The sequence below is a fragment of the Tasmannia lanceolata genome, unplaced genomic scaffold, assembly GCF_043159265.1.
Source record: "Tasmannia lanceolata isolate RefF3 unplaced genomic scaffold, GAP_Taslan_0.1 ptg000018l, whole genome shotgun sequence".
In the NCBI taxonomy this organism is placed as follows: Eukaryota; Viridiplantae; Streptophyta; class Magnoliopsida; order Canellales; family Winteraceae; genus Tasmannia; species Tasmannia lanceolata.
This window is the reverse complement of record NW_027518695.1, coordinates 24,305,303-24,323,123: the sequence shown is the minus strand read 5'-3', so window position 1 is coordinate 24,323,123 and position 17,821 is coordinate 24,305,303. Positions and strand designations below refer to the sequence as shown.

The 17,821-nt window shown below is 40.7% G+C and overlaps 1 protein-coding gene across 1 annotated transcript; it reads left to right on the top strand.

Annotated features, from left to right (window-relative positions):
* The first annotated feature begins 11,000 nt into the window (after positions 1–11,000).
* Positions 11,001–13,829, top strand: LOC143850214 (uncharacterized). The gene is made up of 2 exons (XM_077359477.1): positions 11,001–13,169; positions 13,257–13,829. The coding sequence occupies exons 1-2, from the start codon at positions 11,001–11,003 to the stop codon at positions 13,827–13,829; spliced, it is 2,742 nt and encodes a 913-aa protein (XP_077215592.1).
* Positions 13,830–17,821: the final 3,992 nt, after the last annotated feature.

Below are 17,821 nucleotides of genomic sequence, written 5' to 3'. Positions count from 1 at the left end.
ATACATAAAAATCAAATAACAAAAAATCCAAAAAACATAAAAAACACTCAAAGCGTATTTCGAAAAGCTGTTTCGAACTACGTTGGCTTGATCCCTTTTCACAGGGTACGTAGGCAGCTTCGGATCGTCATCCCAAGTTCAGTCAAACTTTTCAATAAAATCATTTAAACCCTTCAAAAACAAAAAATCATTCAAGCATCCAAAAAATATTTCAAACCTTTCACAACAAAAAAAAAAACAAAATGGGCAAGGATGGTGATTGCCAGGTCACTCGGAGCCTTCCTTTCATTTCATTTTCGATTTTGATCGTGGTTTGCCGGTTTTATCGGTTTTCCGACGTTTTATCGGGTTTTGGGACGGGCGACGACATAGCGTGGCCCCTTTACAGGGATTGTCCTCGCTGAGCCCAACGATAGGCTATGACGATCGTGAGACTTATCCGATCTTTAGCGGATCGGGATCGCTGAGCTTGATTCATTAGAATCGCTCCCTGAGGCTATCGTATGTCCCACTTTCTTTTCCCTGGCATTTTGGGTTTGCGCACACCGTCTATTTTCTGATCCTTTCTTTGCCTCGCATCTTTTAGCTTATTGTGTGTTTGTCTTTGGTTCCTTGTGTGTTTACTTTCAGCTTGCTTATTCTTTGTGCGTTTAGTCTCACATACTTAGCTGTAGATATTTACTGCTTTTCTGCTTATCATATCTGCCATTACTTGCTTAGCTGTAGCTGTGCATGCGAATGTTATTGCTTTCCTAGATGTGATGGTGAAATAGTCAAGAGGGGGGGTGAATTGAATTGCACTCAATATTAGGCCTTTTGAAAATTACCTATGAACCCTAATTGGAATTTTTCTTCACTTAATTAGATATTTGGTTAGTGCAAATATAATTGAAAAACAAAGTGAAAATGCCAAGCCAAACAATAATGGAAATGCAAGAGTGAGAAATGACACACCGATATATAGTGGTTCGGCCAACGGCCTACTCCAGTCTACTCAAGGTCGCACTTGAGGGATTCCACTATTGGAGACCTCCACGATGCCCGGCTCCGAGGCGGTTACAATTCCAAGGGATATTAAACAAGGATGCCCTTACACCTTTACAAAGACTCTCCTTCTCCGCCGAGTTCTAAGCGGTTGCTCTCTAGGGAATTAAAAACGGAATACCCTAGCCACCTATACAAGATATGAAGGATTGATAGCTTGGCTTCTTCTTGAAAGCTTGATGCCCTTTGTAGTTCCTTGATTGCTCTTCAACAAGGATTTGCAAGTGATAGTTCTAAAATATCCAAACTCAATAGGTTCACAAGTGAAAGGCAAGTTTGGGAAAAACCAAAAATCTTAAGCTTGAAAGGGTTGCAAGTTTGCTTGAGTGCTTAAGAGGGTTTTTCAAAAATCAAGAGAGAGGAAATAATCCTCTAGATATTGTATAAATAGTCTCTCCTCAAAATATGACCGTTTGGGGGTGTAGATAACAAAAATCAAATTTTAAATCAAAACCCAACGGCTCTTTTTTGAGCTGTCGCAAGGTTCTCGGAGTTCCGAGAACCATTCTCGGAGTTCCGAGACAACGGCTAGAAAATGGAATTTTTCTACTGGACCATTTCTCGGAGTTCCGAGAAAATTTCTCGGAGTTCCGACAAAATGTCCAGACGCTACTGGACCTTTTCTCGGAGTTCCGAGCTCGGAGCTCCGAGAAAAAATCTCGGAGTTCCGAAAAGCCTAAAAATCCACATATTTTGAGATTTTATTTCTTGTTTGATTTTTGGCTTTTGGAACTCATCTCCTATGATTATTTTGGAATGTTTATGAGGGTCCCAACATGTTGGTCCACCACATAAGCATTCACTAATCCATTTTAAGTTCTTAAGTGTTCTTTGAAAAACATTTTGAAAACACTTTGCCTTGACTTGGAAATCTAAAGAGAAAGGATGTACAATGATACCTATGTAGCTTTCAACTTGTCTTTAGTCTTGGTCTTCAATTGATCTTCCATCTTGTGTATGCTTGCTTGAGAGATGAGGTGAGCTTCACTTAGCTCCTTTGACTCTTGTATGGGATATCTCCAAGCATGACCATGTTGTGTGTTGGTTTCTTCAATGATCAATCCTATCTCAAACACAACACTTCAAAGCAAATTGATTAGTATTCAAAAACACAATCAATTATGTTTAGAATCATCAAAACAAGATAGGAGAGTAGACCCTTGGGCTTACAATCTCCCCCTTTTTGATGATGACAAACAAAATTGATTATGAGGTGTGTGTGGAGTGACATAGTAGGCAATTGAATACTAGAACTCCCCCTCAATATATGCACACATATACATGATACAAGTTATAAGCATGAGGTGCATATAGTAAATTTGAATAGATAATCAATTTTAAACCTTCTCCCCCTTTTGTCATCGACAGAAAGGGTGTAAAAAAAAATTTAGGAGTAGATAACTCCCCCTAAATCAATGCTTATGGTATAAAAATATTTAACCAAGTAATGCACATATACCTGTTCATGATTGAGATGTTGACATATGTCAAGATGTTAGGTATTTTAATTAAAGTGAAGATACCTCTCCAACTTAGAAAAACTAAGAAGGCTAAGAATATCAATTGAGTGATTTTTAAGATTAAAAGTTTGACATCTCATTCATGCAGATACTACCAAACAAAGATTATATATATAAATACTATATAAATAAGCTGGTTAAAGGCACAAAGTATTTATTTGGCAATTTCTTTAATTTGATCCGCACTCCAAATGTTTAAGGCACTTCGGATATAACAAATTCTATCATCACTAAGGGGTTTTGTAAAGATATCCGCTAATTGATCTTCAGTGTTGATTTATTTTAAGCAAATATCCCCTTTTTGTGAGTGATCTCTGATGAAGTGGTGCCTAATCTCAATGTGTTTTGTTCTTGAGTGTTGTATGGGGTTCTTTGTTAAGCTTATAGCACTAGTGTTGTCACATTGGATGAGAATATTTTCCATTTTGATTGCATAGTCCATCAATGTGCTTTTCATCCATAGGACTTGAGCACAGCAAGCTCCAGCTGCCACATATTCTGCTTCTGTTGTGGACAGAGCTACTGAATTTTGCTTCTTGCTAAACCATGAAACAAGTGATTTACCCAAGAATTGGCAAGTCCCACCAGTGCTTTTCCTATCTACTCTACATCCAGCAAAGTCTGCATCTGAATATCCGATGAGAGTGAAGGAAGATGATCTTTCATACCACAGTCCTAGACTTTGGGTTCCTCTTAAGTACTTGAAGATCTTCTTAACTGCTGATAGGTGAGATTCTTTAGGATCCGATTGAAATCGAGCACAGAGACAGACAGTAAACATAATGTCTGGTCTGCTGGCTGTCAAATAGAGCAAACTACCTATCATACCCCTATACAATTTTTGATCCACAGATTTGCCAAATTCATCTTTTTCTAGCTTAGCAGTAGTACTCATGGGAATTCTTGATGTCTTACTGCTATCCATGCCATACTTTTTTAATAACTCCTTTGTATATTTTTCTTGATTTAAAAATATTCCATTTTTGTATTGTTTAATTTGGAGTCCTAAGAAGTAGGTTAACTCTCCCATCATGCTCATTTCAAATTCATTTTTCATTAAGGTTGCAAATTCATCACACAATTTTTGATTAGTTGAGCCACAGATGGTATCATCCACATAGATTTGGACAAGGAGGATATCATGATTTTCTCTTTTGATAAATAAGGTTTTATCCACCTTTCCCATCTCGAATCCCTTTTCAACTAAGAAAGTGCAAAGCCTCTCATACCAAGCTCTAGGAGCTTGCTTTAATCCATATAAAGCTTTATCAAGCCTGAAGACATGATTTGGATGTTTGAAGTCTTCAAAACCTGGAGGTTGCTCAACATACACTTCCTCTTGGATATAGCCATTTAGGAAGGCACTTTTGACATCCATTTGATATAGTTTAAATCCTTTATGAGATGCATATGCCAAAAGTATCCTAATAGCCTCCATACGGGCAACAGGAGCAAATGTCTCATCATAATCTATCCCTTCCTCCTGATTGTACCCTTGGGGCTACAAGCCTAGCTTTATTCCTAGTGATAATTCCATTTTCATCCAATTTATTTCTATACACCCATCTCGTGCCAATGACTGGATGATCACTAGGTCTAGGTACTAGCCTCCACACTTTGTTCCTTTCGAATTGACTTAGCTCTTCTTGCATGGCCATCAACCAATATTCATCCTTTTCAGCTTCCTTGATGGATTTTGGTTCTAATTCGGATAGGAACGCCAAATTGTTACTCACACTACGATAGTATGATCTAGTTCTTACTGGCAATGTGGCATCACCTAAAATTTGGGATTCAGGATGATCTACCAATGTTCTCCTATCCCTAGGCAATGAGTCATCATTTTCATTTTCTACTTCCTCACTAGGTAATGTATGACTTGTTGATGCATGAGGAGGAGCACTCAATTTTGGAAAAAGATGTTCAATGGGTTCATCCTCATCATGTGGCATTTCTTGTGATGTTGGCTCTCTTTCATCAAATGTCACATGCATGGATTCTTCTACTACTAGGGTTCTCCTATTAAATACTCTATATGCCTTGCTGTGAGAAGAATACCCTAAGAATATTCCATCATCCGATTTCCTATCAAATTTGTGTAGATTATCTTTGATGTTTAAAATAAAGCATTTACATCCAAACACTCTAAAATAGCTTATATTTGGTTTCAAGTTTTTCCAAAGCTCATAAGGTGTTTTCTTAGAAATTGGCCTTAGATATACCCTGTTTATGATATAGCAAGCGGTGCTAACCGCTTCCGCCCAAAAATATCTAGAGAGATCATTTTCATGCAACATAGTTCTAGCCATTTCTTGGAGAGTTCGATTCTTTCTTTCTACTACTCCATTTTGTTGAGGTGTTCTAGGTGCGGAAAAATTATGTTTTATGCCATGTTCATTACAATAAGTGTCAAAATGTACATTTTCAAATTCAGTTCCATGATCACTTCTAATGTGGGAGATGGCAATACCTTTTTCATTTTGAATTTGATTGCACAATGTAAGAAAGTTTTCATAAGTTTCATCTTTATGTCCTAGAAATATGACCCATGTGAATCGTGAGTAGTCATCAACAACTACAAACACGTACCTCTTTCCACCTAGGCTACTAGTCTTCATTGGTCCAAAAAGATCCATATGAAGTAGCTCCAAGGGGTAGGAAGTTGAAATCATATTTTTAGGTGCAAAAGAGCTTTTCAATTGTTTTCCTAATTGACAAGTTCTACAAATGTGATCCTTGATGAATTTGAACTTAGGCAATCCTCTAACACTTTCTTTTGAGGAGAGGGTCGAAATGAGATCCATTCCGGCATGACCCAACCTCCTATGCCATAGCCAAGAATCCTCACTGATGGCATTTAGACAAGTCACATTTTGGAGTCTAAGATCATCTAGTCCAATTGTATAAATGTTATTGTCTCTAGACCCTATGAATTTTACTTCTCCATTTATCTTATTTTTAACAATGCATTTATCGGGATTGAAGACAACTTCAAAACCATTATCACATAATTGACTAATGCTAATAAGATTATGGGACAAGCCATCAACAAATAGTACATCATGTATGGGAGAGGTAGAGTTACCTATGGTGCCTTCACCTTTGACTTTTCCTTTCTTATCATCTCCAAAGGTAACGTCTCCACCATCCTTGAGCGATAGGGACGCGAATTGAGTAAGGTCTCCGGTCATATGTCTAGAGCATCCACTATCAAGGTACCATGTGTTCTTCTTGTTATGGCTTTTAAGGCATACCTACATATGAATAGGCAAGTGAGATCCCTTAGGTACCCAAATCTTCCTAATCTTGCTATGATCATTTGTTTTCACATTAGAGTTCAACTTAATATTATCTTGTTTAGCATGTAAGCAAGCAACCTTGTAATGACCTTCTAGACCACAATAAAAGCAAATTTTGGTACCGCTAGAAGAAACCTTTTCAAGTTTAGTTTTATAGTTGGATATTGTGGTGTTCCATTTATGTCCAAGTCCACTTTTGTCACTTGACATTCTTTGAAGATTTACAAGCCTATCCAATTTTAATGAACTATTTTCAAATTTTTCAAAAAGTTTCTTTAGTTCATCATACTCAAAAGATAATCTACCATTTTCATGCTTTAGATTGTTGTTTTCATTTGAGAGTTCTTGTCGGTTTTTATTTAAGATTTTGATAGAAGCATTTAACTCATGAATTTCTACTTTGTATTTTTCATTCTTATCATCTAAAAATTCATGATCCTTTTTTAACCAACCAAATTCTTTTGTCATGTTAGCAAGAGAATTTTCAAGTGATGCAATTTTATCAAATTGAATTTCAAGTTCATCATTTGCATTTTGTAGGGAATCAAGAACTTCTTCTAAAACAATAACATCATTTAAAGTGTTTACCTCATTGTTGTCGTTTGTTGAGGCCATGAAGCATACGTTCCTTGCTATCAAGCAATCTTCGCCATCATTTTGTTCGCCTTCGCTTTCAATTTCCTCATCCCATGTGGCGGTCATTCCTTTCTTGCCTTCTCTTCTCTTGAAGCGGTTGTTTGAAGTGGGTTCATTGTTGAGTGGACAATCCGGGCGAATGTGTCCAAGCTTCTTGCAACCGTAACATCGTGGTTGAGAAGATCCATCACCGAGTTCTTCTTTCTTCTTGAATGGAGGGTTTGTCCTTCTATTTCTCATCCCTCCCATGTTCCTTTGCAAGAATTTGATCCTTCTTGTTAGGAGGGCAACTTCATCTTCCATGTCTTCTTTTGCATCTTCATTTTCACCTACATTATAAGCAAAAGCAATTCCTTTTCCTTTTTCGATTTTAGTTTCGATTTCGGGTGCTTTTGTTTTGAAAATCATTTCATGGGTGATCAAGGACCCTATTAGTTCATCTAGGTTCAATGTGTTCATGTCCTTGGCTTCGGTGATTGCGGAGGTTTTGGATTCCCAAGACAAAGGTAAGGATCTAAGGATTTTAGTCACTAAATCTCTATTGGAAAATTGTTTTCCAAGACCCCTTAATCCATTTACAAGATTGGTGAATCTAGTGTACATATCGGCAATTGTTTCATCGGGTGTCATTTGAAAGAGTTCGTATTGCCGAAAAAGATGGTTCATTTTAGATTCTTTTACTTGATTGGTTCCCTCATGGGTGACTTCTAAAGTGTCCCAAATTTCCTTAGCCGAATTTAAATTTGATACTCTATTGAATTCTCCGGGAGATAGAGCACAAATAAGAGAATTCATGGCTTTGGCATTATAATTCGAAGCTTGTTGTTCGGCTTCGGTCCAATCATTTAAATTTCTTGTGGGTAAGATGTATTCATTATTAATTGCTCTCCACATTTGATAATCTTGGGTTAAAAAGATTTTCATTTTGGTTTTCCAAAAACCATAGTTTGTTCCATCAAAATAGGGTGGCCTAGTGTTTGAATAACCTTCATGGTGTTGAGGGTAGTTTGCCATTTTAGAATCTTTACTCTAGACCGGTTAAGGTTTTCTAAAAATTAGAGACGAGGCTTTGATACCAATTGAAATAGTCAAGAGGGGGGGGGTGAATTGAATTGCACTCAATATTAGGCCTTTTGAAAATTACCTATGAACCCTAATTGGAATTTTTCTTCACTTAATTAGATATTTGGTTAGTGCAAATATAATTGAAAAACAAAGTGAAAATGCCAAGCCAAACAATAATGGAAATGCAAGAGTGAGAAATGACACACCGATATATATTGGTTCGGCCAACGGCCTACTCCAGTCTACTCAAGGTCGCACTTGAGGGATTCCACTATTGGAGACCTCCACGATGCCCGGCTCCGAGGCGGTTACAATTCCAAGGGATATTAAACAAGGATGCCCTTACACCTTTACAAAGACTCTCCTTCTCCGCCGAGTTCTAAGCGGTTGCTCTCTAGGGAATTAAAAACGGAATACCCTAGCCACCTATACAAGATATGAAGGATTGATAGCTTGGCTTCTTCTTGAAAGCTTGATGCCCTTTGTAGTTCCTTGATTGCTCTTCAACAAGGATTTGCAAGTGATAGCTCTAAAATATCCAAACTCAATAGGTTCACAAGTGAAAGGCAAGTTTGGGAAAAACCAAAAATCTTAAGCTTGAAAGGGTTGCAAGTTTGCTTGAGTGCTTAAGAGGGTTTTTCAAAAATCAAGAGAGAGGAAATAATCCTCTAGATATTGTATAAATAGTCTCTCCTCAAAATATGACCGTTTGGGGGTGTAGATAACAAAAATCAAATTTTAAATCAAAACCCAACGGCTCTTTTTTGAGCTGTCGCAAGGTTCTCGAGTTCCGAGAACCATTCTCGGAGTTCCGAGAATTCTCGAAGTTCCGAGACAACGGCCAGAAAATGGAATTTTTCTACTGGACCATTTCTCGGAGTTCCGACAAAATGTCCAAACGCTACTGGACCTTTTCTCGGAGTTCCGAGCTCGGAGCTCCGAGAAAAAATCTCGGAGTTCCGAAAAGCCTAAAAATCCACATATTTTGAGATTTTATTTCTTGTTTGATTTTTTGGCTTTTGGAACTCATCTCCTATGATTATTTTGGAATGTTTATGAGGGTCCCAACATGTTGGTCCACCACATAAGCATTCACTAATCCATTTTAAGTTCTTAAGTGTTCTTTGAAAAACATTTTGAAAACACTTTGCCTTGACTTGGAAATCTAAAGAGAAAGGATGTACAATGATACCTATGTAGCTTTCAACTTCTCTTTAGTCTTGGTCTTCAATTGATCTTCCATCTTGTGTATGCTTGCTTGAGAGATGAGGTGAGCTTCACTTAGCTCCTTTGACTCTTGTATGGGATATCTCCAAGCATGACCATGTTGTGTGTTGGTTTCTTCAATGATCAATCCTATCTCAAACACAACACTTCAAAGCAAATTGATTAGTATTCAAAAACACAATCAATTATGTTTAGAATCATCAAAACAAGATAGGAGAGTAGACCCTTGGGCTTACAGATGGGTTAGGAGTAGATGCGGTGAGTTAGGATTTGGATGTTTATTTTCTTTTGCCCATCCCCGGGTCATGCATGCTTAGACAGACGTTTCTTCGGGGATACTCGTTCCCATTTCACATGATTTTAGCCCAAAACTCTTCAAAATTAATTAAAAATGGCATAAGAGACCAGGTGCTTGCACTTGGGCGAATTGGGGGCGCGTAACACCTTCCCCATTCGTCATCAGGCACGGACTTTTGTATCTCTGGTTATCCGTTGCAACAGAGTATTTCATGGGATCCAGGGCCTACTTCCTTGGATGGCGACTCTTCTTTGTTATAGGTACATCTCGGTTCCGGGCTGGTCCTTGAATCGAGATGTATCTCATTTACATCGCCACCCATGCTGTGAGTGGCACTATTTCGAGAGTTCCTTGGTAGAGCTCTCCTTCACATTGTGGAGATCTTAGAGGACCGGACGCGGGACCTCGTGTCCCACGCCCACATGCGTCCTCGGGATCGGGGTCCACAGGCTGGCGACTCTGCTGGGGACATCTTGGAACATTGCCTAACTCTGTAAAAATGCCATTTTTACTAATTTTGAAGAAATTTGGACTAAAATCATTTTGAATGGGAACCTTTTCCGTTAGAATGCCAGGGGCACCAAATAGATACAAAATAAAACAAGGGCTCACACACTCACTTTCATCCATCGCATATATTATCTGTTTTGTGGTTACTTTTCTGCTGTGGATATGCTATCAGGTTACTCTCGGAGAGATACTATGAGTAGGAGCCGTGAGGGCTATACCCGCCTTCTAACGCCACCGCACCAGTAGTATACTCAACACCTGGGCACCTTGTGTGTAAAACGGACATAGTTCGTATGCTGGGCGATAGTCACAGGATACAAGTAACTATGCACCTGGCCAGGTGGACCTCGCGACATTACTCTCTCTATATATTGCATGGTCCTTTTGTTTGCATTTATGGACGAACATATGTGTTGCTTACACATGTGGAGCCTAGAGTTAGGGACCTTATCCCATTTTTTAGACTAGGGTAGCTCACTTTATGTGGCTACAGACGAGGTCCTAGTACACTCACATGTCTGTCTTGAGTCAAGACTTCATTAACTCCTCTAGATTAGACTAGGGTTGGTGCCCCTGGTTAGGATGTATATATGTATATATGTATATATATATATATATATGTATATTTTTAGTACTAGTTTAGAGCTTGCTTCATAGTTATGTTTTCTTTCCTAATCTAATCCATTTTTCTTATCCATCCGTCTTTTGGATTATGATCAGATCATTGGTTTCACATCATTATCTTTATAGCCATGATCTATCTTTCCTGAGCTTGATCCTTTGATCGATCTTGATCAGATCGCTCTGCTTGTCGATTATGAGTCTACTTTGCCATTATCACTACCAGAGTGTGCGTTCTTGCTGAGAGCCCTGTTTCATCTTGACCTTATCGGCATATTCTTTATGCTTGGTTGCCGAGACCCTCCTTGTACAGTTGTTATGCTGCCGGATTTTGCCCAGAATATTGACTATGACCACTATTCTTTAGGGTTAGTGATAAACCATGAGTTTACCGTGCCATGATCCTTTTTGTAAGGCCGTTATGCTGCCGGTTTTTATCTGAAACACCCTAAGGGTGATGGTTATCCGTTTAGGTCTGATGGGCCGTCATGACCCTTCTTACAATTGTTGTACTGCTGGTTCTTACCCAGAGGAGAGATGTGTTTGTATTATTCTTTGTTTCAATTTGTGCATAACATTCTTTCTGATTATCTTGATTTAAATTAGTGTCCTTACTTCCATTTCAGGAGTCCGAGTTAAGCAATAGCCATTGCTTCAAAAAAAGTTACCATTTCACAGCCTACTTGGTCCCGGCAATCTTCTACGTCGAGGCTAAGTCGTAGATCTTCTTCACCTCTCCCACCAGCTTTATTTCCACTTATCTCCCCTAGTCTTAACCAAATGGCTGAGTCAAATGAGATGTTGGCTGAAATGAGAGACATGATGAGGAACCTTACAAGAGAGGTATCTACCTTAAAAGAAGAGGTTACTCAGTTGAAGAGTGAGAAAGCCGCTACCTCGAAACAACCTGTTGTCCAAAATCCTCCCAATGTGATTCCAGGCTTTGGTCGGTCTGTCATTTCCCCTGAAGATGATTTCTATGACGAGCAGTATGTAGAGGAGAACTGTCTCCCGCAATCAGTCAAGCCAAGCAAAGAGAAAGAATTGGTCGATAAAGTTGAAAAATTGACCCAGCAAGTTGAAAGCATGCAAGTTAAGGGACCAAAGAAGGTCAATATGTCTAATTTTTCCCTTTTCCCTGGTGTCACCCTTCCTCCAAAATTCAGAATGCCAGATTTTGATAAATATGATGGGACGGGGTGCCCGTGGAGTCATCTGAGGTCGTTCATTTCAAATCTAGAAGGGTATGGGCTGTCTCCAGAGCAGATCGCCAAGGTGTTTCCGATGTCTCTAGCAGGAGTAGCCAAGAAGTGGTTCCTTCATCTGAAACCCGAAGAGCTCGGAACTTTAGATGAAATTGCTAACAAGTTTGTTGAGCAATTTTCGATGGAAGAAGGAATTGAGGTTACGAAGAGGGATCTGAAAGCGATCAAGCAAGGGCCCCAGGAAACATTTACGTCTTTTGTAAGAAGATGGAGGAGAAAAGCGGCCCAGATGACTAACCGCCCTTCTGAAGAAGATCAGATCAAAATTGTGGTCAAGAACCTGTCTCCGCAGTATTACCACTTCATGGCGACACAGTATTATTCTGATTTCAATCACTTGATCAAGACAGGAACCATAACTGAAGATGCGTTGCTGAAGGGTTCTCTGGCGAAGTCATCTTTTGATCCGAGGAATGGAAAGAAGCCAATGGTAGTTTCAAAGCCCGAAGTTAGCAATGTGGTTGTTGCGCGCCCTATGAGAAGAGTTGTAGCAGAAGCAGAGCAGCCAATGAGGAAAGCGCCAAGGCATTTTGATCCGCTACCTTACCCTTTATCTGTCGCTCTCAAGAAGTTACTAAGAGACAAAAAGATCACTCTCTTAGAACCGAAACTTCCCCCACCTATTCTCCCCAGATATTGGCGTGAAGATCAGCATTGTGCATATCATCAAGGCACAGGGCACCTAACAGATAACTGTATGGCCTTGAGGCATAAAATTCAGGACATGATAGAAGCGAAAAAAATTGCTGTATTTATGCCAAACACTACCCGGAATCCATTACCAGCTCATGCTCCGCGCCCTCCACCTACAGTTGGGGCGGTTTTTACTGAAGAGCCTATTCTTGACCCTGCTTCCTTGATTTATTCTATCGCTTCCGATTCACCGACTGTCTTGGCATTTGGCGAGGAAGTTGAAGAAGTAGAGGAAGAGAAGCCTTATGTGCTGGGCGGAGATGAAGATGACTATGCCGAGTCTTCTGTTGGTCCCTATATTCTTCAATGTGATGAAGAGGAAGTTGCAGATGTCGCTCCGTATGTTCTAAGCTTTGATGATGACGACTTTGATTTCTTGAACGATCAATGTGACGAAGTCCGCCATGTTACTCGAGGTGGGCGAATTTTCAAACCCGCCGAGTTAAGAGCTGAGAACCCAGCTGAAGTTGTAAGAGCCGCAGAAGCGCAGAAGCTGAACAAGCCGAGTTGCGAAGAAGAGGATGAGAATCTTTTACGTCAACTTAAAAAGACCCAGGCTAATATTTCAATTTGGGGTTTGCTCATGGCTTCCCCAAAGCACCGTCAAGTTGTACTAAGAGAGTTGAATGCTGCACAGGTATCTGTAGATATTACATCTGATGAACTTGTTGGTTTGGTAGCGATGGCTAGGGTGTCCAAGACTCTTTCTTTCACTGATGAAGATCTGACATCTGAGGGTCATAATCATACGCGTCCACTGAAGATCACTGTTGTCTGTAACGGTAAGAAGGTTCCAGATGTATTAGTTGACAACGGGTCCGCACTGAACGTATGTCCGTTAGCCACTGCTGCTGTCCTGGGATTTGGGCCGAATGGCTTCATCCCTTCTGAACAAGGAATTTTGGCGTATGACGGTACCAGACGCGATGTTATTGGAACGCTAGCAACCGAAATTCTGATAGGAGGAGAAATCTTTGAAGTAGAGTTCCAAGTGCTCGATATCAAAGCGTCTTTCCTTCTCTTGCTTGGCCGACCTTGGCTCCATAAGGTTGGAGTTATCCCTTCTTCACTGCACCAGAAACTGAAGTTCATCAGAAACAACAGGGTGATAACAGTCAAGGGTGATCCAGATTTAGAGGTAGGCCAAATTTCGCAGGAGGGTACCTCAGAAAAGAAAGATGATGTTAGTCTGACCGGGTTCTCTGTAGAAGTCACGGCCATATCATTTGAAAAAGCAAAGAATGAAGAGATTTTGTTCCTCACCAGCACTAATCCCCGGGTTGTAAAGATGATGCGTAAACAGGGGTACCTTCCCGGTGCAGGTCTGGGTCGCAATCATCAGGGGATAGTCGAATGGCCTGTAATGAGAAAGAATGAAGGGTTGTTCGGACTCGGATATGAACCTTCTCGTGATGAGATTAGAGAAATGAGGAATTACATGCGGAAATGGTCCGAGCTCTGTCGCCAGGGTCTAGAGCTGCCGATGAAATCATTCAGTCTGATCAGAAATGGTAAATACCGCAGAGAGGGTGATGACTTTGCATTCTGTGGGTTTGCAGAGCCGTGGGTTGATGAGCTGACAGGGCAGGAGCTGCCGGGGTTTGAGATATTTTTCGATATGGAGCTGCCAGATGAATACCCGAGTTTGTAGATTCATGAGATCGAACCAGAGGTTGATTGGGCTGATATCCTTGAGCCGTGTCTTCTGAATTCCCTGTTCCAGGTTTAGTTACCGATTGTAGCCATGATCGGAGGAGATGCGCTGATCCTTGATCCTGAAAGCCTTATCACCCCAGCCGAGGGACCTCTCACGAACTGGAGTTCCCAGGTCATACCCCGAGTCGTCATCCAGTACAGTCCTGTTTCTATCAAAGAGTCTGTTGTCTCTAGCTATATGTCCATTTCTGAGTCAAAAATAGAGTTTGCTTTATCTGATGTTTCTTTTGATGCAGGTACAGTCGTGATCGAGCCCGTTGATGAGGAGTCTTTTGATGCCGTTGTTCAGTCCGATGCAGAGTCCGTTGCATCTTCCGTTGAGTCTACTGAGTCTATCGAGTCTGTTCATACGATAGTCCAGTCTGATGAGTCTGTAAAGATCTTTAAAGATTTCAATACTGAGCCCATTGAAGGCGCGTCAACAGATGTAACTTCGATTTCTTTGAATGAAATAAAAGACTCTTCTTTTTATTCGCCTGTCTCTACTTCAATTTCTGCTTCTTTATCTGATCAAATTGATAATAATAATAATCAAGACTCCCCCTCTAATGAGGATGCCGACGAAACTCCCCCTGAAATCAAACACATGATTAGGCAGGAGGAGCAGCATCGAGCAAAACCATTCGAAGAGGAAATCGAGACCATCAATATTGGTGATGAAACCCTAATTCGGGAAATTCGAATTGGCAAAACATTAACTCCCGAAGAGCGTGCGGAATTAATTGCCCTGTTAAAGGAATTCAAAGAAGTTTTCGCTTGGTCCTATGATGACATGCCGGGATTAAGTGAAGACATTGTTCAACATAGACTTCCCCTAATCCCGGGTGCCAGACCGAAAAAGCAAAAACTTCGAAAAATGAAACCAGAGTGGGACTTGCTAGTCAGAGATGAAGTTCAGAAACAATTGGATGTTGGCTTCATACAAGTTGTTGAATACCCTGAATGGCTAGCCAACATAGTACCGGTGCCCAATATCATTTGCAGATATGGAGTACCACATGAACTAATTTCAGACAATGGGTCCCATTTCAAGAAGGAGGTAGCGCGCTTGTGTGAGGAGTTTAAGATTAAACATCATAAGTCGTCGCCTTATAGACCCCAAACAAATGGAGCTGTTGAAGCTGCTAATAAAAACATCAAAGTGATCATCAGCAAGATGACCGAGACTTACAAAGATTGGTCGAGCAAGCTCCCGTATGCTTTGTGGGCCTATAGGACGTCGATCAGGTCCTCTACAGGTGCAACTCCGTATTCTCTGGTGTACGGAATGGAAGCTGTCTTGCCTGTTGAACTGCGAATTCCCTCACTGAGAGTGATGATGGAAGCGGGGTTGCCAGAATCTGTTTGGGCTCAAGCTAGACATCAAGAGTTACAAATGATTGACGAAAAGAGGTTGAAAGCATTGTACCATGTTCAGGGGTATCAGCGCCGTGTCGAGAGAGCCTTCAACAAGAAAGTTCGAGTTCGAGACCTCAAGAAAGGAGATCTTGTTCTGAAATCCTTCCGGGCACCGGTATATGATCCCAGGGGTAAATTCAAGCCAAAATGGTCAGGTCCATACATTGTTGACGAAGTCCTGCCTGGAAAAGCCGTCAGACTCCTCGATGAAAATGGAGAAAAACTAAAAGAGCCAACAAACCTTGACCAACTCAAGAAATACTATGCTTAAGGCACCAGAAGGCCTTCGTTGGCCGACCAGAGCTTCAAACTAAAAATCCTTACTTAACATATCAAAAGAATCCTTTGCAAAACCTTTTTGAGCTTACACAAAATCAAAACATTCTATTTTCATAACCCATAAACTAGGGGCATTTGTGCCTTGAACTACGAGCGACCTGATCCTCACCCTTTGGGGGTACGTAGGCAGTCTGGCTAGTCCGGATTCGGTCGAAACTTTGGAAAACTTATCAAAATTTCGTCCCTTCAAACCCTAACCTACCTAAAAAGTCATTTTGGTGCAATAGGCAAAGGTTTGTAGCTAAAAAGAAAAAAAAAGTAAAAGAAAAAAATGGAGCCTGAAGGCCCGTTAGATTGAAAACCCGCAAGGACGATCTAAGCAAAAGTTAGGGTCATTCACCTGCTAAGTTGAAAACCCGAAAGGGCGGATTAGGCAAAAATCAAGGTGTGAGCCTGCTGGATTGAAAACTCGCAAGAGCAATTCAGGCAAAAATTAAGGCAAGCGGTCCGCCAGATTGAAAACTTGAAAATGGCAATCTGGTCAGTGGCAGTGACTTCTCAAGGAGCTGAACAACTGGAGGCAGACAAGACTGGTAACCCGATAATGGCATCATCAAAGTCTGAATAGTGCCAGCATGACTTGCTTTGATCTTCCTCTAGACTAGGGGCATTTAAGACTAAGCAATCAAAGGGGTTTAATGCCCATGACGGTAATACCGAACAGGGAATGAATCACTTTTAAGCATAGTATTCGATTCACTCTAAGAGTGGTTGACCTTCACCATTTAAAATATTTGTCAGGTCAAGAAGCAAGTTGAGTCTTTCTTGAAATCCAAGTCTTGTACTTGTCAATGTCTTTTACTTGTCACTTGTCGATGTCTGTCGCGTGTCAAGTCAAAATCTCCCCGGTCTTGTATGGTCCGTACCTTTCCCAGAGCTGGGGTGGCAGGCACCAAAGCAAGAAGTTGCTTCTCCGGAAGACAGATTAAATCAGAGCAAGGTTCAGAAGAATAGCAAGCTATCAGGCCTATTGAGATTTTGTCAGCTGGCAGATTTGAAAGAGACCTTTCAGGCAGAATTGATCTTATGGTTTTCATGTTTCCTCTACACACAGAGCTTTGTAAATCCAATATTCATGAAATGAAATATTTGTTTCCCTGCATTTGTATTGCTTTATTAAGACTCTAGTAATGGAAGTATGAAATGCACTAGGGGCATCTTTTATGACTTGGCAAATCACGCCAAGTCATAAAAGCTGTCAAATTCACAAGGATAATCAGAATAAACCAATGTCTCCAGCAAGAGAGATTAGAGAAGCTCGAGCACATCTCGAGTCAAACCTCCAAATTCCCCGGCTAAGCCTACTCTATAGTCAGCTCATCAGCAAGGCTAGTCCCCAATGGAGTCTAGCATCTACCTCCCAGAGAGTTCGCTGTCAACTGCTCAAAGCATTCAATCCCCAGCAAAATCAAATTCTTTAAAAAAAAGGGTCAATATCCAAAATCCCAGCAAATCATGTGAGTCCGGTCCTCAGCAAGGAATTCGCACTCCCGTTTTCTCGGCAAGAGACAAAGCAATTCTTAAAATGATCAATCTGAATCAAGTAAAAAAAAAAAGTTCCTGCTTCTTTGGAGAGACAAAGTAATCTCCAAAGAAATCAATCCAAATCCATCTATCCAAATCAATCAATTCAAATCAATCACTCAATCGAAGGCAGGAGAGTATCAATCTTTTCATAAGAGTTTTACTCCTCGTCCAAATTTCCGTTGCTTGTTACTGCGTGAGGGTTCCGCATAACAACGCTTTCCCTTTTGTTACTGTGTGAGGGTTCCACATAACAAATTTCCGTCGCTTGTTACTGCGTGAGGGTCCGCATAACAACGCTTTCCCCTTTGATTAGTGCGTGAGGGTTCCGCCTAATTAAAATTCCACCTTTTGTTACTGTGTGAGGGTTCCACATAACAAATTTCCGTCGCTTGTTACTGCGTGAGGGTCCGCATAACAACGCTTTCCCCTTTGATTAGTGCGTGAGGGTTCCGCCTAATTAAAATTCCACCTTTTGTTACTGTGTGAGGGTTCCACATAACAAATTTCCGTCGCTTGTTACTGCGTGAGGGTCCGCATAACAACGCTTTCCCCTTTGATTAGTGCGTGAGGGTTCCGCCTAATTAAAATTCCACCTTTTGTTACTGTGTGAGGGTTCCACATAACAAATTTCCGTCGCTTGTTACTGCGTGAGGGTCCGCATAA